This window comes from Rhinopithecus roxellana, chromosome 16, assembly GCF_007565055.1.
Source record: "Rhinopithecus roxellana isolate Shanxi Qingling chromosome 16, ASM756505v1, whole genome shotgun sequence".
Classification (NCBI taxonomy): Eukaryota; Metazoa; Chordata; class Mammalia; order Primates; family Cercopithecidae; genus Rhinopithecus; species Rhinopithecus roxellana.
Window position 1 is genome coordinate 21043472 of NC_044564.1, and position 25528 is coordinate 21068999.

General features: G+C 43.5%; 1 protein-coding gene across 8 annotated transcripts in view; it reads right to left on the bottom strand.

The window, feature by feature from the left end:
* TRMT10B (tRNA methyltransferase 10B) overlaps positions 1–24591 on the bottom strand; it is a 29110-nt gene extending 4519 nt beyond the window's left edge. The window contains exons 1-10 of one of the 8 annotated variants that reach the window (XM_030919931.1): positions 24531–24591; positions 22535–22651; positions 16712–16929; positions 16126–16234; positions 15057–15181; positions 12424–12576; positions 10289–10367; positions 9560–9627; positions 3831–3954; positions 2107–2230 (exon numbers count right to left, since the gene is read on the bottom strand). In XM_030919931.1, the coding sequence (XP_030775791.1) occupies positions 2124–2230; positions 3831–3954; positions 9560–9627; positions 10289–10367; positions 12424–12576; positions 15057–15181; positions 16126–16234; positions 16712–16929; positions 22535–22547 (996 nt within the window). In that variant the 5' untranslated portion in view covers positions 22548–22651; positions 24531–24591 and the 3' untranslated portion in view covers positions 2107–2123. Of the gene's footprint in view, positions 1–664; positions 1131–2106; positions 2231–3799; positions 3955–9559; positions 9628–10288; positions 10368–12423; positions 12577–15056; positions 15182–16125; positions 16235–16711; positions 16930–22534; positions 24187–24269; positions 24464–24530 lie in introns of those variants that run through there. The other 7 variants (XM_030919932.1, XM_030919933.1, XM_010369993.2 and 4 more) reach the window with 7 other exon arrangements.
* Positions 24592–25528: the final 937 nt, after the last annotated feature.

Consider the following 25528-nt stretch of genomic DNA (forward strand, 5'->3'; position numbering starts at 1 on the left):
GGTTACGTGGATGAATTGTATAGTGGTGAAGTCTGAGGTGTACCAGTCACCTGAGTACTATATATTGTACCCAGTATGTCGTTTTTTTATCCTTCCCCTTCCCCCTTCTGGGTGTCTCTGTGTGCTTACCTGTAGCTTAGCTCCCACTTACAGGTGAGAACATTTGGTATTCGGTTTTCCATTCTTGAGTTACTTCACTAAGAACAGCTTCTAATACTATCCAAGTTGCTGCAAGACACTTGGTTCTTTTTTATAGCTGAGTAATATTCCATAGGAGATACATATATATATATATATATATATATATCACATTTTATCCATTCATTGGTTGATAGGTACTTAGGTTGGTCGCATAACTTTTATGATGAACTGTCTGGCCAGTTTTTAAATAAAGATACTGGTGTAATTTATTAGGTGATCACAGTTCCTTAGGAATTAAATTGTGAAGGGGAGGGGACAGAGCAGAGAAGTAATCTTTTGGTTCTTTTGAGTTATTGAATGCATTTCCTGAATTTGCTAGCTGCTTAACTAGCAAGTTAACTAACCCAAACTGTCAGAGTAACTGAAGCAAATAGGTCCAACTGGGACATAAGGAACATGAGATTTGTGTAATAAGCAGGTTATCTAACATGCTCATGTGTCAAAATGTAACACTTTCTAGCCATTTTCAAGACAGACTTTTATCAATACTGTTTGCTTTACAATTTAATCTGTTACAAATATATATGAAGAATCTAATTGGTACCAGGCTCAGAGAGGATAGAAAGATAGCTACACAGATCTGTCCTGTTAGGATCCTGCCATTAGGAAGAGAAGTCCTCCATGTACATACTCCACAGGGTAAGAGCCACAGGAGGGAACAAAATGCTATGGGGACTCAGTAGGGATAGGTCAGAACAGGCTGGATCCTGCAAAGCTTATTACAGAGCTGGGAGACAATGAGCATGATCAGACAAGGCTGGAGAAAGTCATCCAATTTTAAAACTAGCCGGGTGAGGTGGCGGGCGCCTGTAGTCCCAGCTACTCGGGAGGCTGAGGCGGAAGAATGGCGCAAACCCGAGAGGCGGAGCTTGCAGTGAGCTGAGATCCGGCCACTGCACTCCAGTCCGGGCGACAGAGCGAGACTCCGCCTCAAAAAAAAAAAAAGAAAGTCATCCAATTTTATGATGCCAGTTTAGTGAATATTAAACTCTTGATATAACCATTTAAACAATTTCAAGAGGTCTCACAAATAGATATACAACAGTTCAGTTAGCCCATCCAAAGCCATGTGGTTTTGAGGCTAATTCCTTGTTACATAAAATTTTTTTTTCTTCTTGAGACAGTCTTGCTGTCGCCCAGGCTGGAGTGCAGTGGCACGATCTCGGCTCACTGCAACCTCCGCCTCGCAGGTTCAAGTGATTCTCCTACCTCAGCCTCCCGAGTAGCTAAGACTACAGGCACACGCCACCGTGCCCAGCTAATTTTTGCATTTTTAGTAGAGACGGTAGTTTCACCACATTGGCCAGGCTGGTCTGGAACTCCTGACCTTGTGATCTGCCCGCCTTAGCCTCCCAAAGTGCTGGGATTACAGGCCTGAGCCACTGCGCTCACCACATTAACTTGTTATTACTTATCTGAGCACTTGCTGTGAGCCAGGCACTATGGGAAATTAAAAAGCATTAAATGTGGTCCCGGACATTAGCTTACTATGAAGCTCTGAGAAGATGTCATGCAAAGGCAATTATGTGCCACTGCCACCCTCTGCCCTGCTCTTTGGTCAAAGTAACTCCAGCACCTCACTCCTGCAGCTGCAATTTTTTTTTTTTTTTGAAATGGAGTCTTGCTGTGTCACTCTTGTCACCCAGGCTGGAATGTAGTGGCGAAATCTTGGCTCACTGCAACCTCCACCTCCCGAGTTCAAGTGATTCTCCCACCTCAGCCTCCCAAGTAGCTGGGACTACAGGTGCATGCCATCACACCTGGCTAATTTTTGTATTTCCAGTAGAGACAGGTTTCACCATGTTGGCCATGCTGGTCTTGAACTCCTGACCTCAGGTGATCTGCCCACCTCGGTCTACCAAAGTGTTGGCATTAAGGCGTGAGCCACCACGCCTGGCCACGCACCTGCAATCTTAGGCCCATCATTCCACTGAATTCCGAAGAACATAGCCTTTTCCTGAAGTAACTCCTTTCTTCAATGCTTCAGGCCAGTTGCGAGTCTCTAAGTAAGTCGACAGGATATCAAACACTGTTAGAGAGTAAACAGAAAACACAGTGACCACACAGAGGAAAAAAAGGATGAGTAAATGAAATGAAAAGGATGTTCTGTAATATTTCATTGAACCTATTCTGCACCATATGTGGTACTAAGGTCCTGTGGAGAGAGAGGCAAGGACACAAGCTCTGCTTACTCTCAAGGACCTCAACCTACTCTGAAAGATACAGGCCTGTAGGGAGTAACAGAAAGGAACACAGTAAAATGGGAACACAGAAGGGCCCTGCCATGGCCTGGGATGGGGAAGGAAGCCAAGATGTTCCTGAACTGAACCCTGAAGATCAAACAGGAATTCAATGGTCAGTGAGAGGTTAAAAGCAGGGCATTCTAGGTCAAGGGGACAATTTCTTTCTTTTCTTCATCTCCTCCTCCTCCTCGTCCTCCTTCTTCTTTCTCTCTCTCTCTCTCTCCCTCCCGCCCCTTCCCTCTCTCTCTCTCTCTCTCTCTCTCTCTTTTTTTGAGGCGGAGTTGTGCTCTTTTTGCTCAGGCTGGAGTGCAATGGCACGATCTCAGCTCACCACAACCTCCGCCTCCCAGGTTCAAGCACTTCTCCTGCCTCAGCCTCCCAAGTAGCTGGGATTACAGGCATGTGCCATTACACCTGGCTAATTTTGTATTTTTAGTAGAGACAGGGTTTCTCCACATTGGTCAGGGTGGTCTCGACCTCCCAACCTCAGGTGAACTGCCTGCCTCATCCTCCCAAAGTGCTGGGATTACAGGCATCAGCCACCGCACCCAGCTTTTTTTGTTTTTGTTTTTGAGACAGTATCACTCTGTCACCCAGGCTGGAGTGCAGTGGCGTTATCTTGGCTCACTGCAACCTCCACCTCCCAGGTTCAAGCGGTTCTCATGCCTCAGCCTCCAGAGTAGCTGGGATTACAGGCGCGTGCCACCATGCCTAATTTTTTTTTTTTTTTTTTTTTTTTTTTTTTTTTTGAGGCGGAGTCTCGCTCTGTCGCCCAGGCTGGAGTGCAGTGGCCGGATCTCAGCTCACTGCAAGCTCCGCCTCCCAGGTTTACGCCATTCTCCTGCCTCAGCCTCCCAAGTAGCTGGGACTACAGGCGCCCGCCACCTCACCCGGCTAGTTTTTGTATTTTTTAGTAGAGACGGGGTTTCACCGTGTTCGCCAGGATGGTCTCGATCTCCTGACCTCGTGATCCGCCCGTCTCGGCCTCCCAAAGTGCTGGGATTACAGGCTTGAGCCACCGCGCCCGGCCTGCCTGACTAATTTTTGTATTTTAGTAGAGATGGGATTTCACCATGTTGGCCAGGCTGGTTTCAAACTCCTAACCTCAGGTGATCCGCCCACCTCAGCCTCCCAAAGTGCTAGGATTAAAGGCGTGAGCCACTGCGCCTGGCCAAGGGGACAATTTCAACTATCTTTAACATAGTTGGTGACAAGGAAGAAAACAAAGAATGCCCCTTGGTGGCCAGAATATGTGTCACGAAGTGCATGGAATAAAGTCCAAGCACATCAGTCACAGAGGAGACTGACTCAAAGGCCACTTAAACACAGTGCAAAGCAGCAGCACCAGAACTCACACATGCTGGATGGGAGCTGTGTAAGAAGTACCTTGATTGATGGCCAGGATCTCTGAATGATAGTTTTTCCCATTCTGGTTTCTGACCATGTATTCCTGGATTGGCAAGCGTGCGGTCTTGACAGAGTACTCCCAGGCCTTTTGAAATGTCACCTTCTGTAAATACAGTTAAATCTTTTTCTTATAAAAATTATCCATGAGTATATTCTCAATGTAATACAGCTTTAAAAATAAGTACGCTATTGTGGAATGGAAGAAACTGCAGATAATGAGTTAACTGTCTCAAGAGCTTATGTGACAGTATCTTACTTTTGGGGGGTCACTTATCCACAGTCCTCCACTCACTACCACTTAGAACCAAGAGGGAAATAAGCAAAAGAGGCACATCTGCAGCTACAGCAGACATCAAAAGGCCCAAGAAGTCAAATCAATCAGAGCCCATTCTGAGCCCTAACTCAGTAAGACCCAATTCTGGATGTCTGGAACTTCCAGCTCATTGCCAAAAGGCAGCATCAAGAGAAAAGGCAGACAAGATTCAAGACAGGTGCACCACCGCAACAAGTGGCATTAAGGTGTGAGAACAGACAGCCCAATTAAAAGAAAGGGGCCAGGTGCAGTGGCTCACACAACACTTTGAGGCCAAGGCCAGAGGACTGCTTGAGCCCAGGAGTTCAAGACCAGCCAGGGCAACATAGGGAGACCCTGTCTCTACAAAAAAAAAAAAAAATTAACAGAGTGTGCTGGTGTGTGCCTGTAGTCCCAGCTATTCTGGAGGCTGAAGTTGGACAATCACTTGAGCCTGGGACATGTCAAGGCTGCAATGAGCTGTAATTACACCACTGCACTCCAGCCTGGGTAACAGAGGAGACCCTGTCTCAAAAGGAAGGGCTCTGAAAACTGCAAAAAGGAGTCACAACAAGTCCATCAACTTGAGGCCATTTAGTGGCAAAATACAGAAACTGATGTCCCTTTATAACATGTTCCTCAGTCATGAAGTCCCTCAGACTGAGTCTTGACTCAGTCAAATTACATTGCTGCCTTGTAAGAAGCACAGGAAAGATTTTCTACCTAAGATTTCAGGATTAAAGAAAAAGGTTCAGATTACTGGGATAATTAACATGCCAAGGCTTGGAAGCGGTCTCAATAGTGAACTATCTTACTCTAACCACCCATCCAATGTCTGTCTATTCTCTATGACTTCTCCTCCAAGAGGCCATGTGGCCACTCAGTGAACAGCTCTTGTGACAGGGAGTTCATGAATCCTGGGACAACCCACCCAACTTTGATAGTACCAGCTGATAAGAAATTCTTATTGATCTTGAGCCAAATTCTCTGTTTTCTCTGAGACTTCCACTCATTCATCCTAGGTCTGTTCCCCCAAGGCCAGACTATGCAAGTAAGATGGCCATTCACAAACCTGAAGGCAGTGATCATGCCCCTAGGAATCCTCTGGTCTCCAGATTGTAGCCTCAGTTCTGTCAACTCTTCTTTGACTATGACTTAGTTTCAAGTCCCTCCATCATTCAGGGCAAGTTCTTCTGAACTTGTTCTAAGCTAGTCAATATCATTTTGTTTACAGTCCCATAACTGACTGGCCATTATGAGTGTGGTCTAACCAGGTAGAATAGAGTGAAGTGGACCTAATACCTTTTTGGTGCTGACACCTGCCTCTCACTCACATGAAACAAAATTTTAAGAGAGAACTTCCAAAAATGTTTTAAGAGATGCAACTCTGATAAGACAAGGACTTAACTGAAAGGATAAAACTCCTTTGCATATATGAGCTATGATACGTTTTATAAAAAGTCATTCCTTTATCATCACTTTGAACTAGAGTACAGAATTCAAAATTAGTAGGATATTTGGGTGTTGCCCTAGAAGAGCTTACAATTTAGTTTATGTTCTTTGCACAATGATTCATAATAAAATGAATCTCCTTGAAGAAATGTTGTTCTTAGCTTATTTCTGTGAAGAAGCCAAACTCCAATAACAACCAAAAAGTTCTAAACATCTCACGAATCTTCCAGTTATTTTTCAGTTTACAGGTGGACAGATAACACAACATGTTAAAACTGCACATCTATAAGTCATGCACTTCTCACTGACCCTCTGAACTTAACTGCCTCAAAAAAGGGACTGTTGGCCAGGCACCGTGGCTCGTGCCTGCAATCTCAGCACTTTGGGAGGTTGAGGCAGGTGGGTAACTTGAGTCCAGGAGTTTGACACCAGCATGGGCCTTATGGTGAAACCCCAACTCAACAAAAAATTAGCTGGGCTTGGTAGCACCCACCTGTGGTCCCCGCTACTTGGGAAGCTGAGGTAGGGGGATCAATTGAGCCTGGGAGGTTGAGGCTGGAGTGAGCTGTGATTGTGCCACTGCACTCCAGCCTAGGCAGCAGAGCAAGGCCCTGTCTCAAAAAAAGAAGGGGGGGCTGTCACCCTGCTGCAGGTAAGGCTAATAAACTTTTAATTAATTATTATTATTATTTTTTAGAGAAAGGGTCTCACTGTGTTGCATCACCCAGGCTGGAGTGCAGTAGTGTGATCACAGTTCTCTGCAGCCTCTAACTCCTGGGTTCAAGTAGTCCTCCAGCCCTCCAAGACTTTTTTTTTTTGAGACAGAGTCTTGTTTTGTCATCGGGCTGGAGTGCAGTGACGCAATTTCGGCTCACTGCAACCTCCGCCCCCCCGGTTCAAGAGATTCTCCTGCCTCAGCCTCCCAGTAGCTGGGATTACAGGCACACACCACCATGCCTGGCTAATTTTTATATTTTTAGTAGAGACAGGGTTTCATCATGTTGGCCAGGATGGTCTCGATCTCTTGACCTTGTGATCTGCCCGACTTGGCCTCCCAAAGAGCTGGGATTATAGCGTGAGCCACCATGCCTGGCCCAAACTTTTTACTTTGAAATATTTCAAACCTAAGAAAAGTTCAAAACAATAATACAATCAATATTCATTCCTGTAATCTGGACTCACCAGTTGTTAATATTTTGCATTTTTTCTCTCTGTATATAAATACGTATTTTGGGCTGGACAAGGTGGTTCATGCCTGCAATCCCAGTGTTTTGGGAGGCTGAGGCAGAAGGATTGCTTGCGGCCTGGAGTTCAAGACCAGCCTGAGCAACATCAAGAGACTTCGTCTCTAACAAAAATACAAAAAAAAAAAAAAAACATAGCTGGCCATGGTAGCATGCGCCTATAGTCCTAGGTACTCAGGAGGCTGAGACGGGAGGATTGCTTGAGACCAGAAGTTCGAGGTTGCAGTGAGCTATGATCGCACCACCTCACTCAGCCTGGATGACAGAGCAAGACCTTGTCTCAATAAAAAATAATTTGCCGAACCATTTGAAAGTAAGCTGCAGACATCACAATACTTCTTCACTAAATACTTAAGCTTGCATCTAAGAACAATGACATTCTCCTACCTTACCACAATACCATTTTCACTTCAAAGAAACTTTTTAATAAATCTCTAATTTCACTTAATACACAATCTATATTAAAATCTGCTCAACTCTCCCCAAACTTTTATAAAGCTTTCCTCTCAATACAGAATTCAAACAGGCTCACATGCTGCATTTGGCCATTACGGTTTTTTAACCGTTTTTTCTTTTCCTAATTGTTTTGTAGAGATAGGTTCTCACTATGTTGCCCAGGCTGGTCCCAAACTCCTGGCCTCAAGTGATGCTCCTGCCTTGGCCTCCCTAACTGCTGGCATTGCAGACATGAGCCACTGCCTGGACGAACCTCTTTTAATCTAGAACAGCCTCCTGCCTCAGTTAAGTCCAGTCCAATTGTTCTGCAGAATGTCCCACATTCTGATTTGTCTGTTTCCTCATGATTAAATTCAGCTTAACCATTTTCTGGGCCAGGTGAGAGGGTTCACACCTATAATCCCAGCACTCTGGGAGGCTGAGATGGGAGATTGCTTAAGTCCAAGAGTTCGAGGCTGGACACAGTGAGACGCTGTCTCTACAAAAAAATTTAAAAATGAGGTTGGGCACAGTGACTCACACCTGTATCCCAGCAATTTGGGAGGCTGAGGCAGGAGGATTCCTTGAGTCCAGGAGTTTGAGACCAGTCTTGGCAATGAAGTGAGACCTTGTCTCTACCAAAAAATTCAAAAACTAGGCCAGGCACAGTGACTCATGCCTGTAATCCCAGCACTCTGGGAGGCTGAAGTGAGTAGATTGCTTGAGTCCAGGAGTTCAAGACCAGCCTGGAAAACATGGCGAGACCCTGTCTCCACAAAAAATATAAAAATTAGCTGGGCATGGTGGCACATACCTGTAGTCTCAGCTACCCAGGAGGCTGAGGCAGGTGGTTCGAATGAGCCCATGAGATTGAGGCTGCAGTGAGCCATGATCACACCACTGCACTCCAGCCTGGGCAACAGAGTGAGACCATGTCTCAAAAAAATAAATTAAAAACTAGCTAGATGTGGTGGCATGGGCCTATAGTCCTAGCTACTCAGGAGGCTGAGGTGGTGGGAGGATTGCTTGAGCCCAGGAGTTCGAGGTTGCAGTGAGCCATGATCACTCCACTGCACTCTAGCCTGGGCAACAGAGCAAGGCCCTGTTTCAAAAGGAAAAAAGAAAAAACATTTTCTGGCAAGAATACTTCACCTCAGGAGGCAGAGATTGTACCTCTATGGGTGATACTAAGTTTGATCAAGTTTGGATAAGATAGTGACCACCAGAATGCTTTATTGTAATGGTAAATCTTTGCCTTTGTTATCTGTAGGGTGATACTTTGAGACCATGTAAATAGCCAGTTCCTCCACAACCTTTCTTTCAACTATCTGAGCCAATGATTATATTAGGAGTGACAAAATGATGATTTTCTAATTCTATTATGCATTTCTTATTAGCTGGCATTCTTCTGTAAGCAGCCCCTGCTCGTTTTTTAGATGATCACTATGGAGTCATGGAACACTAATGTTTTTAAAATAAATTTAATTAAATTAACCTATCATCTGTGCTAAATATATGTACATCTCATACATACAGGAACAAATAGATAGCACACATCTACATATATATAAAATATACCCACACGTATTTTGTGATCATATAATGTCTCAAGAAGGATACACAAGAAAACTTGACATTGCTTGCCTCAGAGGAGGGGAATTGGAAGACAAAGGTAGGAAAAAGACTTATTTTTCATTCTACTCTTTTATATTTACATATTAATCTTTATTATTTAACTTATTATCTATGTAATATGTTAATTAGTAAATATAAACAAACTTATCTTGACAAATAGCTATATAAAAGAAACATATTTCAAAATTCCAGTGACACCCCAATTATTCCTCTAAAACTCCAACAGAAAAAAATGTGGATAATTCTAGGAGTTTGAAGTTTTGGGATAAGACTATTTCAGCAGAGAGATCAATGTGAGAAGGAGCAAACTACTGTCTCAAAGAACAAACTGCCAGTAAGAATGTTGAGTCGATGCTTACTTGTCAAGATCAGAGTTATCCTTGCAGAACTGTAGAGAGAAGCTCAACAACGGCTATTTATGTAATTACCAAACAGTGCCCAGTCCAGTTCCCAAGTCTTGATTTTGCTGACATTGCTCATGAGGAGAGAGGGAACTTCACCAGCTAGAGGGCCAACCTCCTGGGGATGGCTTTCTTCCTATTCCCTCTGAGTTCTTAGATCCTCTAGATGAGATTATGACAGAGCACATGCCTCTAAAAGTAAGCACTGCTTTTTAAAACACAGATGTTGGGGCTGAAATGTATACTTACCTTCTGAATGCTTTCATCCACAAGCCCACCGAGGATGTAAACTTTGTTTAGATCAACATCTTCAAGAGCTAATGAAAAAATGAAGCCAATGAGATCAAATCTGTTTTATAATTTCTAAATCCAAAGAAAGCAAAATGAAAGAATTATTAACAATAAAAGTAGAAATTCAATAGAAAACAAAAAGAAACTTGCTCAATAAAACCAAAAGCTAATTTTCTAAAATGGCCAATAAAACAGACAAACTGTTGGCATAGCTAATCACGAAAAAGGGTAGCAGACCCAAATAAACATTAGATTCAGCAAGGAAACAATTAAAACTACAGAAGAATGTGAAATAATTATATGAGAATATTATGATCAACTGAATACCAATATATTTAAAAATTACGTGAAATGAATGATTTTCTAGGAAAAAGTAGATCTAACGTTGATCCAAGAAGGGCTAGTGGGACAGCTGACCAAGGATACTGGGAAAGACTGGCAGGCAGTACACAAGGCCCGGATGAGGATGGAAACCCTAAGTCTGTGTAGCTGTGAGCCACAGTAAGACATATCAAAGCATCCAGCAAGGCACCTGCCCATAAGAGGAGCGCAGCTCATGTGCATTACTTTTTTTGGGGGGGAAGGGGTGTCCTTCTTGAGGGGCTTTAATAAATTCTGCCACAGGGAATAATAAAACACAGTGTTAGGAACAATGGGCTATACGAATCCATGCATTCAACTACATACCATGTTCTGAGTCAGGAGTCAGGTACACAAGGGTTTCCAGAGGAAATAAACTAAAGCAGTCTTCTTCTTTTATATCTAGCTGAAAATGCAAACAGTCCAATGTTAAAACAGCTCACGGCCGGGTGGGGTGGCTCATGCCTATAATCCCAACACTTTGGGAGGCTGAGGCAGGAGGATCACTTGAGCTCACAAGTTCAAGACCAGCCTGGGCAATATGGTGAAACCCAGTCTCTACTAAAAATACAAAACAATTAACCAGGCATGGTGGCATGTGCCTGTAGTCCCAGTTATAATACATAGGAGTCTGAGATGCAAGGATGGCTTGAGCCCAGGAGGCGAAGGTTGCAGAGAGCCAAGATCATGCCACTGCACTCTAGCCTGTCTAAAAAAAAAATGCTCAAAGTTCAACAACTAGTTACTGGGCTTCGAGTTTCTATCAGGCACGGCTCTAGGTTTATCAAGGAACTGCATGTGTGACAGATTGACAGCTGCTTCTCAGAAAGTACTTAGTTAGGAGGGAAAGTAGACACAGACATTCAAACCTATTTGAAATGAGACAGCGATGTGGGGTTCTGACAGAGGTACGGGGAGCATGCTCCAGGACTACCGATGAGGGAGTAACAACATCAGGATGACCTTCTGGGGAAGGAAATGCTGGAACTGGGTTTCTGAAAGGAGATTTTTTTTTTTTTTTTTTTTTTTAAAAAACAGGGTCTGGCTCTGTCACCCAGGCTGGAGTGCCGTGGCACATCTAGGCTCACTGCAACCTCTGCCTCTCAGGTTCAAGTGATCCTCCAGCCTCAGCCTCCTGAGTAGCTGGGACTACAGGCACGCACCACTGCACCCAGCTAATGTTTGTATTTTTAGTAGAGGTGGGGTTTTGCCATATTGCCTAGGCTAGTCTCGAACTCCTGAGCTCAATCCACCTACCTCGGCCTCCCAAAGTGCTAGGATTACAGGCGTGAGCCACCGTGCCCGGCCTCAAAAGAGATAATACTAACATACACAAAAGGAGAACTCAAAACTGAGGGAATCACCTAAGAAAGGCAAGAAGACAGGAAAGTAAGGGAACTATGTGGACCTGTAAAAGGAACTGTTTGGCTTCTGTAAAATAATCATTTAAAAAAGTACATAGAGGCCGGGCGCGGTGGCTCAAGCCTGTAATCCCAGCACTTTGGGAGGCCGAGACGGGCGGATCACGAGGTCAGGAGATCGAGACCATCCTGGCTAACATGGTGAAACCCCGTCTCTATTAAAAATACAAAAAAAACTAGCCGGGCGACGTGGCGGGCGCCTGTAGTCCCAGCTACTTGGGAGGCTGAGGCAGGAGAATGGCGTGAACCCGGGAGGCGGAGCTTGCAGTGAGCTGAGATCCGGCCACTGCACTCCAGCCTGGGCGGCAGAGCGAGACTCCGTCTCAAAAAAAAAATAAATAAATAAAAATAAAAATAAATAAAAATAAAAAAAAAATAAAAAAGTACATAGAAGAAAACTGGAACTAGCTGCACTGCAAGAGAGACTGTGAAGACAGTAACAGCAAAACAGCTGGCTGTGCAGCCCTGTGCAATGCACCCTTCACATTCATCTTCCGTGGACCTTCCTGGGGAAGGCCACAACTGCTCAGTCTCAGCTACACAATGCAAACACACTGGGCATTTTCAGTGACATTTCTGAGAAACTCATCTGGATTCTTGCATGTATATGTATCACTAAATGTATGAGATCCTAGAGAGGTGAAAAGTACCCTAGTACTCCCTAAAACTTACCTTAAATTTGCATTACTTCTAAAAGGATTCCTTCTCTTCCCCCAAAACTCATGTTTCCCAATTCACCATTAATGAGAACAAGAAAGGAGTCATGGCATTTCCCAAAAATATTCCTGGAGTATACAGTCTAGCATAAAATATACAGGATACAAAATATAGTCCTAGACTCTGGTAATAATAGTACTTTGCCAATGCAGTAGGAAGATGAGAAAAAATTTTAAATGTACGACCTAATGAGAGGTTCTGAACTTTTTAGACTTCAATACTGAAAATATAACATCATATATATGAAAAGGTAAAAAAAAAAATACTATTACCCACAAAAACTTTTCAGATGACAATTGAAATAATATGCAAAAAGAGACTTACCAGGTAACTAGAAAATCCATCATTCATCCTCACACACTCTTCATAAAGGGGACTGTCTATTGTGAATCCAGTGAGGCAGATCCAAAATGGCCTGTCAGCTTTTTTGTTTGAACCATACAACCTTCGAATCTGTCCAGCCAGTCTACTCAATTCCTTCAAAGAAGTAAGAACAACTCAGGGCGAAAACATGGCAACTCACTCTAAATTAGCTATCAAGAAATGGCTATAGTAAGTTCACTGAACGCTACTCCAGAAAACCCCATGAACTAGGAATACATGTGTGCGTGTGTTATACCTTATAGTATCACATCTTACAAACAAAAGATAATGATACCAGTCTGGAAACAGTGAGGTAGTGGAAAACTAAGAATTCGCCCTCCTGCTGGCCCTGCTGTTTAATATATGAAAATCTTATTTTAGCTTTTATCTAAAATCTTATCTAATACTATTTAAGTTATTAAAGAGGTTTGATTAATATATAGAAATGTTTATAGAACATCAGATAAATTTGGTACCTTCTTCCTAACTTCAGGAGATGCAATAGGGTTGGAAGTTTTAACTTTTTACCCTGAATCACAGACAATGCTCTTACATAAAAGCAGTTTCACAATTTAGCTTGATTTGTTGGATAGGAGAAAAAGACTCTGGGTTTGATTTAATCCGCTATCTTAACTAAACAGTATGGAATTTTTTTTTTTTTTTTTTTGAGACAGGGTCTGGCTCTGTTACCCAGGCTGGAGTGCAGTGGTACAATCATAGCTCACTGCAGCCTCAAATTCCTGGGCTCAAGTGATCCTCCTACCTCAGCCTCCTGAGTAACTGGGACTACAGGTACAGACCACCATACCTGGCTAATTTTTAATTTTTTAGAGACAGGTTCTTGCTATATTGCCTAGGCTAATCTCGAACTCCTGGCCTCAAGTGATCCTCTTGCCTCAGGCTCCCAAGATGCTGGGATTATAGGCAGGAGCCACTGTGCCCAGCCTAATAGTAGGGAATTCTTGGTTAACATTTTTAGAGGGCTAGAGTTAGAAGTTTCAGGTAAGAACCTCAGATCTGCAGTTTTCCTAACTTATTTGAAAAATATGCAAACACTAGCACATACAATAGATGTCTGAAAAGAGAGTTTAAAATTTATATACTGTGATATAAGGCCTAAATTTAAGGCCCAATACTATGTGCTGCCTTGACATCTGTCAAAACTGGGAATACTTCAAATAGCCTAATAGTAAGCTCCCCTCCCAACTCTGCTCCCGTAGATAAGGTCTCCTAGCTTTAAAAAAAAAATCCTTTTTCTCAAGGGTCCAAGGCATAGTCTCTGTTTATCCCTGAGGAGTGAGTTTTAGTTCCCTGCCAGCCCATGGAATTCTCCAAACAAGCCAATCACATCCTCCTATAGTAACCAGGGGGCACCTCACCCCCTAGATACTACAAAGCCCACCTCGCACAGCCCCTTGTTGTTCATTCTGTTCTTGATTACAATCCCCACTTGGCCCTGTATGGTATACAGTATCTTCCTCCCCTGGGTTGTAAGTATATGAGACTCATGAACTGCTGTGAATCGCATCTGTCCAGTGTCAGGTGTCATGCATTCTGCCATTCCCAGAACTCTAGCGTGGGAATCCTTCCCTCATCAATGTGGTGAATGAGCATCAATTAAAACACATATATTGAGGCCGGGCACGGTGGCTCACGCCTGTAATCCCAGCACTTTGGGAGGCAGAAGCGGGCAGATCACCTGAGGTCAGGAGTTTGAGACCACCCTGGCCAACATGGCAAAACCCCATCTCTACTAAAAATACAAAAAAGTTAGCTAGGCATGCCAGGCACGGTGGCTCACAAGGTCAGGAGATTGAGACCATCCTGGCTAACATGGTGAAACCCCATCTCTACCAAAAATACAAAAAATTAGCCGGGCATGGTGGCAGGCGCCTGTAGTCCCAGCTACTCGGGAGACTAAGGCACGAGAATGGCGTGAACCCAGGAGGCAGAGCTTGCAGTGAGCCAACATCGCATCACTGCACTCCAGTCCAGGCCACAGAGTGAGACTCCGTCTCAATAAAAAAGAAAAAAAAATTAGTCGGGTACGGTGGTGGGTGCCTATAATCCCAGCTGCTCAGAAGGCTGAGGCAGAAGAATCGCTTGAACCTGGGAGGCAGAGGTTACAGTAAGCTGAGATTGTGCCATTGCACTCCAGCCTGGGTGACAAGAGCAAGACTCCATCTCAAAAAAACAAAAACAAAAAAACATACACGTTGCAAAAAGTTCTTCCACCAGCTAATCTTCCCACAACGTGCTACCAAGCAAATACTCCTCTTCCCAAAGATTCAGTGTCTGGAAAACTGAACCTGAAAGGTTCCATCCAGACCGAGGACATCATGAACAAAGAGGCAAAGATGTTGGGCCTGAAACAAAAGACAAGGTAAAAATTTGCAGACTAAACCAAACTACAAATATTCTCTTCCAGATTCTTTACAACAGCCACCTTGGAACTTAGTAATCCAGTATAGGAAATCAAACACTTTCCTAGTTTACTAAGGAATCCCAGAAGCTGGAGTTGGTCATATTCTTCGTGAAAGCTGCACCCTTCTGGGCCTCCCTCATGCGAGCAGGAATTCCAGTGGATATTCTACCTTCTTCGACATGTGGTGGGTCATACTCAAATCGATACACAGTCTTGGTCCTGAGTGTTTGGCTTCCAAAAGTTTCTCTTTGGTTAGAGCTCTCAGGAAACGTTTGCTGTGCTGGGGACAGATGCCTAAAGCAGAAATATCAGAAATAAATAAAAGGGGAAAACCAGAGGAATAATACTATATAAGAAACAAATCTCCCTAGCCAGGTGAGTTTTGTTTTTGTTTTTGGTTGTTTTTTTTTTTTTTTTTTTGCATATAAAGAGAAACTTGATAGTGGTATAAGGTATTCGTTCATTAGGAGATTTACACATAGCAGAGCAGGGAGGAGTATGGGCTGTGGAGCACACAGCAGGGTTTGAATCCAAGTTCAGTTTGTTCACTGATTAGCTAAATTATCTTGGGCATAATTATGTTAATTTCTCGAAGACTCAGTCTCTTCACCTACAAAATGGGAATGATAATAGCTCCTCTCCACTGAGGTAATCCATGTAAAATTCTTAGAACTGAACCTAGCACAGAGTACTGAATAAATGATACTGTTGCTGGTATCATTCCATCTATTCTGAGCTTATAAACACATACGCTAATTAGACAGCCTATATTTGAAAAGCAACCTTAAATTTTGCTTTTTTTTTTTTGAGATGGAGTCTCACTCTGTCGCCCAGGCTGGAGTGCAGTGGCTCAATCTCGGCTCACTGCAACCTCCACCTCCCGGGTTCGAGATTGTCTTGCCTCAGCCTCCTGAGTAGCTGGGACTACAGGCAACTGCCACCACACCGGGCTAATTTTTTGTATTTTTAGGAGAGATGGGGTTTCACCATGTTAGCCAGGACGGTCGTGATCCACCCACCTTGGCCTCCCAAAGTGCTGGGATTACAGACGTGAGCCGCCCCGCCCAGCTGCAAATTTTGCTTTCTTTGATGTTTTGATTCCCAAGAAAATAGGACAGTGGGTCCCACATCCCAGATGCTGCTTTTTACTTAAACAAAATTCCTACTCTCCTTGGAACATGCAGACACGTTTGCTAAAAAATAAATATGATTATACCAGCAGTCTCATTTATTGTCACCTGGATTTTCTGCACGATTGGCTTTTCTTCGCTCTTTTTCTTGCTTTCTTTTGCTCTTCTTTGCTGCAACTATCTTTTCCCAGTGTCTCTGTTTTCTCTGGACATTTTTCTTATATTATCCAGAAAACAAAATTGTTTCAGAACTTCATAAGCACCAAAAAAGGAAAATGAACATTAGAAACATTTACTTATTTTTTCTCATTTATATATAAAGTTTGGCGAGAAAAAGGAAATTACTCACAAAAACAAACCTAGACTGGATCGTGTTTAGAGAAAACAGAGCCCCAGAAAAAGAGATGTGACCTGGTCAAGGTCACAGAACATTGATTAGTGACAGGGCCTGGAGTTTAGATTTCCTGATCCTTCAGAGGTGTATCAAAAATTCCTTTTGAACTTTATTTACTTTTCCTATGACTCAAATGAAACTAAAACTTTAAACCAGTTAGCAGAACATTAATTCATCACTTAGAATACACAAAACTCATTCCCAGTCTCTCTTTTCACTACCAGTATCCATCCTTAAAACAGGGGTGTCTGAGACAGTCCATCGTTCAAGGTCTATGGCCAGGCAATTCACTACACTCACCGAGCACCATGCTGTACTGCCTGTGGCCAGGGTCTCTCCCTCCTGGCACTCGCCTTCCGCATCAATCTGCAGAAGCTGGAAGCCTTCAGGAAGTCCATCTTCACCTGTCTCCTCCTCTAGGAGGCCTTCTTCCCCCTGCAGCACAGGTGACTCTACTCTCTGAGTACTCCCTTCCAATCTCCAGTCCATGTGCTTAGTCCTCTGTTCTTTCAACCAGACTGGAAAAAGGCACAATTATGTGAGCTATTACATTATTTCACTAACATAGGTATCTCCCTGCATCCAAATAACAAAGTGTTATTGTGTTACCAAAAGATCAGAACTGTGTAAAATACTGAACCAGATTTACTGGACTGAGAAAAACTTGTGTCTTCCAGGGAAATGATTCAGCAGAGAAACAGTTCAGTAGTAAGGAAGCCAAATACACTTTTTTTTTTTTTTTTTTTTTTGAGACAGAGTTTCGATCTTGTTACTCAGGCTGGAGTGCAATGGCGTGATCTCAGCTCACTGCAAACTCTGCCACCCGAGGGCAAGTGATTCTCCTGCCTCAGCCTCCTGAGTAGCTGGGATTACAGGCATCTGCCACCAAGCCCGGCTAATTTTTGTATTTTTAGTAGAGACGGGGTTTCACCATGCTGGCCAGGCTGGTCTCAGACTCCTGACTTCAAGTGATCCACCCACTTCAGCCTCCCAAAGTGTAGGGACTACAGGCATGAGCCACTGTGCCCGGCCCCAGATACACTTCTTAGAGGACATGCACAACACCTGACATCTCCAAGCAGTCAATGATTATCTACTGCTGCAATGATACAGATAACCAAGTTATTTATTGTGTACTTTAAAATGCATTATATGATTTGAGGGTAGGACAGAGATTGCAAAAGCCACTTCACCTCCCCCATTATGTTTCAACCAGTTTATTTTCAAAATCCTTCCTTTAGCAAATATTTACTGAACACCTACTATAAGTAAGGTACTATACTAGAGACATTCTGGGAGGATGAACCAAAATATACGGTAGAGTGACATGAAACCAAGAATTCTTTTAGGTAGTTGGTATGTATCAGACTTAGTTTTTTAAAACTATGTATTCCCTCCAACTCAGCTAAGTACCACTGCAGTAGAAAGCCACAGTCACCAATGAAAATGTTTAATATCCCTCAGAAGTGCTGAGGTTGAAAACTATGGACAAGCACTGTTACAGAACACTTTAACAAATGATGTCATAATTTCAAAGTGGAGTTCAAAATCTAAGAACGGTCTGAGTCAGAAATGCTTTAGTCAGCCAGGTGCAGTGGCTCACGCCTGTAATCCCAGCACTTTGAAAGGCCAAGGCGGGTGGATCACCTGAGATCAGGAGTTCGAGACCAACCTGACCAACATGGAGAAACCCTGTCTTTACTAAAAATACAAAATTGGCCAGGCATGGTGGCACATGCCTATAATCCCAGCTACTAGGGAGGCTGAGGCACGAGAATCCCTTGAACCTGGGAGGCGGAGGTTGCGGTGAGCCGAGATCGTGCCATTGCACTCCAGCCTGGGCAACAAGAGTGAAACTCCGTCTCAAAAAAAAAGAAATGCTTTAGTAAATGGTCAAGTGTCATAGACCAAGAATGATGTGACCATTACCTATGGCTGGTCCTCTGAGTGTAGTCACACAACCACTATTTTATGAAAAATACATCTTAAAAAGTGTAAGTCTATGCAGTATGATTCATGTACATGGTAAAAAGACCTATTTATAATGAAAAGTAATAATCCACACTCCTATCCCTCCACCTCTAGTGGCAACCCTTGCTAACCAGTTGTTTTTCGTTCTTTTGTTAATTAACCCCTTAACCTGAACTCATATGCTTACATCATTATTTCATGATTCATCAGCTTTGAATGTATTGACTTGCTATGAAACCTAAGAATTCAAATCGCTTAAATCAGTCCCTACTATTATTATTACTATTTTTGAGACAGGGTCTCACTGTTACCCAAGCTTGAGTGCAGTGGTACAATCATGGTTCACTACAGCCTCAACCTGCCGGGCTCAAGCAATCCTCCCACCTCAGCCTCCCATGTAGCTAGGACTACAGGCATGCATCACAATGCTTGGCTAATTTTTAAATTTTCTGCAGAGATGGGGAAAATGTTGCCCAGGCTGGTCTCCAACTCCTGAGCTCCCACCTCGGCCTCCCAAAGTGTTGGAATTACAGGTGTGAGCCACTGCACCCAATCAACCCCTATTATTTTTATTTGAGACGGAGTCTCACTCTGTTGCCCAGACTGGAGTGCAGTGTTGCGATCTCAGCTCACTGCAACCTCCGCCTCCCAGGTTCAAGCAATTCTCCTGCTTCAGCCTCCCCAGTAGCTGGGATTACCAGGCCCGCCTAATTTTTGTATTTTTAGTAGAGATGGGGTTTCACCATGTTGGTCAGGCTGGTCTCAAATTCCTGACCTCAGGTGATCCACCACCTTGGCCTCCCAAAGTGCTGGGATTACAGGTGTGAGCCACTGCGCCTGGCCTCACCTCAGAAAGTTTAACTTTCTTCTCCACTTTCCAAATCAGTCTTCATCCCATTCCCACAACTTGCCAAAGGCAACCACTGTTCTGTTTGCTATAACCATGAATTATCTGTATCTATTATGCAACTTCATATAAATAGACGCAAACATTATGTACTCTTTAGCACTTGACATTTTCCCCTTAAAATATTTGAGACTTACACATGTATGTATCAGTAGTTGCTTTTTTATTGCTGAATAGCATTCCACTGTATGACTGTATCACAACTAATTTATTCTGTTGATGGGTATGTGAGATTTTTTCCAGCTTGGGGAATAAATCTGCTATGAACATTTTCATAGATGTGTATTTGTGGACATATGTTTTCACATCCATTGACTAAGTTTTAAGAGTAGAATTGCTAGGTCATAGGATAGGTGTGTATTTAACTCATAAGAAACTACCATCCATTTCTCAAAGTATTATACCATTTTACACTGCCTGTCAGCAACGTATGAGCATTCCAAATGTTCCACAGCATCACCATCTGGGGACCCCTATGCAGATTTCTGGAATTCCTTTGCTGCACAGCTCCCTCCTTGCCAGTACCCTGCTGTATGCAGCCATCGCAGCAGCCCTAAATTCAACTGTTTCCTCCACCCAATGACACCGATGCACTCTGTATGGGCTCCGTGTCACTATGCACCCTCAGATAGAAAGCCAGGGTGACTGTGGGGCTTCGCTTGTGTGTTTCTTCTTCCTCAAGGATTACAGTCTTGTCCTGACTACTGCCCAATACCTGAAAACAATTTCTTCATATCCTTTGTCCAGTTTTATAGTTTATTGTAGGAAGGGAAGTCCAATACCCATTCCTTCTGTCATAACAATTACCAGAAGTCTTTAATACTTTTAAGAATATTTTTAAACTTCTATTTCTTGTTCAAGACATAGTATTTCTGACTCCCCAATATCTTTAGGCTATGAACATAAACACCCTTATATTTTATCTCTGTTCCTCCTTTAATTTTCCAACTGAGCCTTTAATTTTATATGGTCAAGGTAGGTTTTCCATTTTGCCCTGACAAAACAATTAAGTGCTTTGTCTATCCCTGTGGTATTTTCTAAAATTTGTAAACCAAATTTGTAAACTATTTTTTGAGATAGGGTCTCACTCTGTTGCCCAAGCTGGGGTGCAGTAGTACAATCACGGCTCACTGCAGCCTTGACCTCCCATGCTCGGGTGATCCTCCCACCTCAGCCTCATGAGTAGCTGGGACGACAGGTATGCACCACCATACCCAGCTAATTTTTGTATTTTTAGTGGAGACAGGGTTTCACCATGTTATCCAAGCTGGTCTGGAATTCCTGGGCTCAAGAAATCCACCTGCGTCAGCCTCCCAAAATGCTGGGATTACAGGTGTGAGCCACTGTACCCGGCTGTAAACTGCTCTTATATTATTATAACTCCATAAATATCATTCACTGTAGAGATGGCTACTGTCCTAGAATTATATTTTCTTTTCCATTTTGACTCCTGTGTTTGGAAAACATTTCTAGTGTTGAGTTCATATTGCCTTTTTTCTTGTACTCCATCAAATGCTCAAAAGTGGCCCAAATGTAGTTGTTTTCAGTTCAGACACACTTAAATAGGTTTAGGTGGAAAAATAGCATTCTTAGAATTCAGACACACTTCCTAGCTTGCCACTTGTGAGTGATGGGACAATATCTAGAAGATTTAAGTCTCTGCCATAGAGTCTCTCCACGAAATGGGATAAAACCTCACAGGATTGTTGCAAGAATTAGATAGCTTTCACTTACTGATATAAAACAAGTACTCATGAAATACTTGCTGTTGTTAACTACTATTCACAACCCCTTCAGTGTTGTTCTTACAGTTGTTCTTAAAAGGTAAATCTTCTGAGTTTTGGTTATTCGTGACATATCATGTGAACATGTGACCACCAGATACATTCCTGAAGATGACCAAGTAAATTACCTTCCAGATTTTCAAAATTATAGATTTGAAATTTGTGTCCATTTGTCTGCCTAGGCTAAAGTTTATTTCTGCTTAGAAATCCTTTAAAACCCAGTACAAATTAATTTTTAAACGTATTCACAACAGACTCTATCACAAAGAATTAGTGGCATGTATAAAATTTCATAATGTATGCAATATTTCCAGAGAAATGAGGAAAATACCAAGCTGGCTGGGCACAGAAGCTCATGCCTGTAATCGCAGCACTTTGGAAGGCTAAGGAGGGAGGATCAATTGAGCCTAGGGGTTCAAGACCAGCCTGGGGAACAAAGTGAGACCCCATCTCCATAAAAAATAATTAGATGGGCATGGTGATGCACACCTGTAGTCCCAGCTATTGGGAGGCTGAAGCCAGAAGATCGCTTCAGCCCAGGAGATCGAGGCTGCAGCGGGCTACAATGAAGTGCCATTGCACTTCAACCTGGGTAACAGAGCAAACCATGTTTCAAAAACAAAACCAAAAATCCAAGCTATTCTTAAACATTTCAGAAGCACTCCACATGAATGAACAGTGGATTGAATATATATATATATATATATATATTTTTTTTTTTTTTTTTTTTTTTTTTAAGATATAGGTCTTGCTATGTTGCCCAGGCCAGTATTGAACTCCTAGCCTCAGGTCATCCTCACACCTCAGCTTCCCAGTCACTGGGTAGAGGTGTGAGCCACTGTGCTGGCATATATATATACACACACACACATATACTTTTTTTTTTTTTTTTTTTTGAGATAGTCTTGCTCTGTCACCCAGGCTGGAGTGCAGTGACATGATCTCGACTCATTGCAACCTCCACCACTCAGGTTCAAGCGACTCTCATGTCTCAGCCTCCCTAGTACCTGGGACTACAGGAATGCACCACCACACCAGGCTAATTTTTTGGTATTTTTAGTAAAGACCAAGTTTTGCCAACTTGGCCAGGCTGGTCTCGAACTCCTGACCTCAAGTGATCCGCCCACCTCAGCCTCCCAAAGTGCTGGGATTACAGGAGTGAGCCACTGCACCCAGCCCATAAATATGTATGTTTAACAAAAGATATCTAGACCCCTGTTATGACAGTTTTTTAGATGACTGAACAGACTTTGTTATGCCAACCATCAGTCACCTGCATTTTTCTGCATATAGGCATTCAGAAAAGAATAAATGAAAAGATAAAGATAAACTAATCCTTAACTGACAACTTCATTTTATTAGGGTGAGAAAACCAACACCAATTTGTTAAATAAATGCTAATTTGTTAATAGCCATGTGATCTCTTCCTCCTTTAAACTTCAAAGCATTTTGTATCTTTACCTGTGTTGACCATTCATTAGTTCATAAACATTCCACTGAGCTCCTCCGGTATGCCGGGGCCTGTTGGGGAATGACTGGGAGGCAGCGGATCTAGAGCTCTCTCTGCAGGTAGTCTCGCTGAGGAGGAGAAAACAGATCAAGGATAGGAGATCCTAGGAGCTACAGACTTCCACTGTTGTTTTTAAAAACTGGAAAGTCTGTGCTGGTATTTTCTCTCCTATCAAACTGAATTCCTTTGTAGGAGGGCTTATACCTACATTTACCTAAACACTGAAGAGTTCACATTATAGTTCCTTGAAAACAGCAATGTTTATTTTTTGTTGAACTGAACTGAAATTTACCGCCACCACTCCCACTCCCTTCCTTTCTTTTCCCCTCGTTTTACCTCATGCTTCTCCAAATCTCTGGAGTCCCTGAGAATGTTTCTTAGACCAGGAACTTGGGATGCAATAATCTTGAAAATCAAATAAAAACAACTCCAACCACCACCAGAAGAGTAATAAAACAAGCTAACACTCCTGAAGGCAGAGCCCAACTCTTTTGTATCTTTGTATCTCTGTTAACTGGCATAAGGCCCGGAACAGAATGGAAGCTCAGTAAATACTAATTAGGTGATTGCCACCTAGGGATCCTCAGAAAGCAAAGGTGAAGTTGGATATCACAGAAGCAGAGATCTGCTCAATCTGTGTGGGACATTATCTACGCCCAGATTTAGCTTTTTTTTTTTTTTTTTTTTTTTGACATAGGAATTACCATTCTAACCATTTGTAAATGTGCAGCTAAAAACACACTAAGAGCTTCCACATTGTTTGCCACCATCACCACCGTCCATCTCCAGAGCTTGTTCATCTTCCTAAAGTGAAACTCTGTGACCTTTATGTAACTCTCCATTACCCAATCCTGGCAGCACCTTTACATTTCCTATCTGTATGAATCTGACTGCTGCTCTGGTTTGAATGTTTGTCCCCCTCTCACATTCAGGTTGAAATTTAATTGCCATTGTAACAGTATTAAGAAGTGAGATTTCATTTATTTCCCGTTTCTTCATTCAAAATCTTTTCTGAGCCTCCATTATGGGTCCAGTGCTGAATACTGGGACTATTCCTTACTTTCATTCAACAAAGTTACTAAGCACCTGACAGAACAGTACATCCTGGGGACTTGGGGATGACATTCGTTCAGCTTTCATGGGGCTCCAACTATCTGACCCAGCCTTGCATGACAGCTGCCTGTTTCCCCACTAGATTATAAACCCAGGGAACAATTCACCTGTACACACTTAATGCTGAGCCTGTTAGCATCCTAAATATTTGATAATCAGCTCTTCTGCTTAGAATCCTGCAGTACTCTCCATTTCACTTAAGGTAAATAGCCCAAATCCATACAATGACCTATGCAGATCATTAAGGTCTACCTCCCAGTTTCCCCTGCACTCTCTGGTTTGCTGTTCCTCAAACATACCCTTCAGGGCCTTTGCATTCGCCGTTCTCTTTACCCTCAATGCTCTTCCCTCAAACACTTATAGACTACCTTCCTCCCCTCATTCAGATTTGTACTATACAACATAACTTATTTTATTTATTTTTTGCCGGAACCTCCTCCATCCCTACAATGTAGGCAAGTGCTGTTTGCTTATAGACGCTCAATAAATACTTGCTGAGTTCATAAATACTCCACTCCGCACTCCCACCCTAGGTTGGCAGAGGCCTCAGACCTTTGCTAGCCCAAGTCCTACCTGATGGGCATCTACGCTGCCGCTAAATGATGGCACATCGACTCCAGCCCGAGAGCACCCCGCCTGCGGGTGCCTCCCGGCCCACAAGCTGCGGCGCGTGCGAGTAGAGGCAGGAAGAGAAAGCCCAGGAAGGTAGTGTACCACAGGCCACATGACTGCTAAACGCTGCTTTCCCAGCGTCCGACCCCCGCGAGGGAGGCGGCTGTCCCAGGCTGAACCCCGCAGCCCCCAGTCAGCCCCCTAAACCAGCAGACAGCGTACCTGACCCCTGGCAGCGGCGGCGGCGCCTTCGGATTTCGCCTCCGGCCTCGCTTCCGCTTCCTAACCCCGCTCCGAATGGCATCCTGGGAATTGTAGTTTTTCATCTGCCGGCCGCTCGTGGGGCCGGGCCGGAGCGGAGGCTGTGGCTTCTGCTCCCAGTCCTGGCTCTGGGGAGCTGCGTCCAGCTGTGGGGCCGGGCCGGAGCGGAGGCTAAGGCTTCTACTCCCAGCCTTGACGCTGGGGAGCTGCGTCCCGCCGTGGGGGTTGCCCACCTTCTCTGAGCCCCGGTTTCCCCGTCTGTTAGACGGCGATCACAACCCCAACCCCTTGCCAACTTCACAGGGCTCCTGCAGGTGACCAGGTGCTATGTTGGTTGTCAAGGGCTGGACATTATGGATATTGCGAAACTGGGGTGTGTGAAACAAAAAGAAAAACAAAATTCTAAGCCCCGCAGCCGACTGAATGGAACTCCCTCTCGGCCAAGGGTATTCCAAAGAAACATTAAAAACTAGTTAAGGCCATGTTGGGAAGCGGGAGCGGAGGGGGGCGGTTGGGCATGTCTAATATTATATCCCGTCCCTTTCGGAGTTTAGACCCAACTGGGACTGGCAGAACAGAATCTTTGTAGCAATAAGATACCAAATTCCAACCTGACATCACATGACAGAAAAAGAAACCAAAAACTTTTACCCCAAAATATGTTTCATTGCCATAATTTGAAATGGCCCTGCAAAGCTGTTTTGTGTTGGGGGTGCGGGAGGGATTTGCACCTGTAAAAAATCTCTATTACCATAACTAGATCTTTCCCTTCCCAGGCCCTCCCAATTCTGAAGCGATTAGCTGAGTCTAGCACCTTTTTTCCCTTCGTTAACAGGTGAAACCAAATTTGGATCGCCCATCATTCCACAGCCTTGCCCTTCCCCAGGTTTTGCCACAATCAGCAGAGCCCTCGAGCTGACACAGCCCTTTCCTGAGCTCACAACCTCCCTCTCCACTGC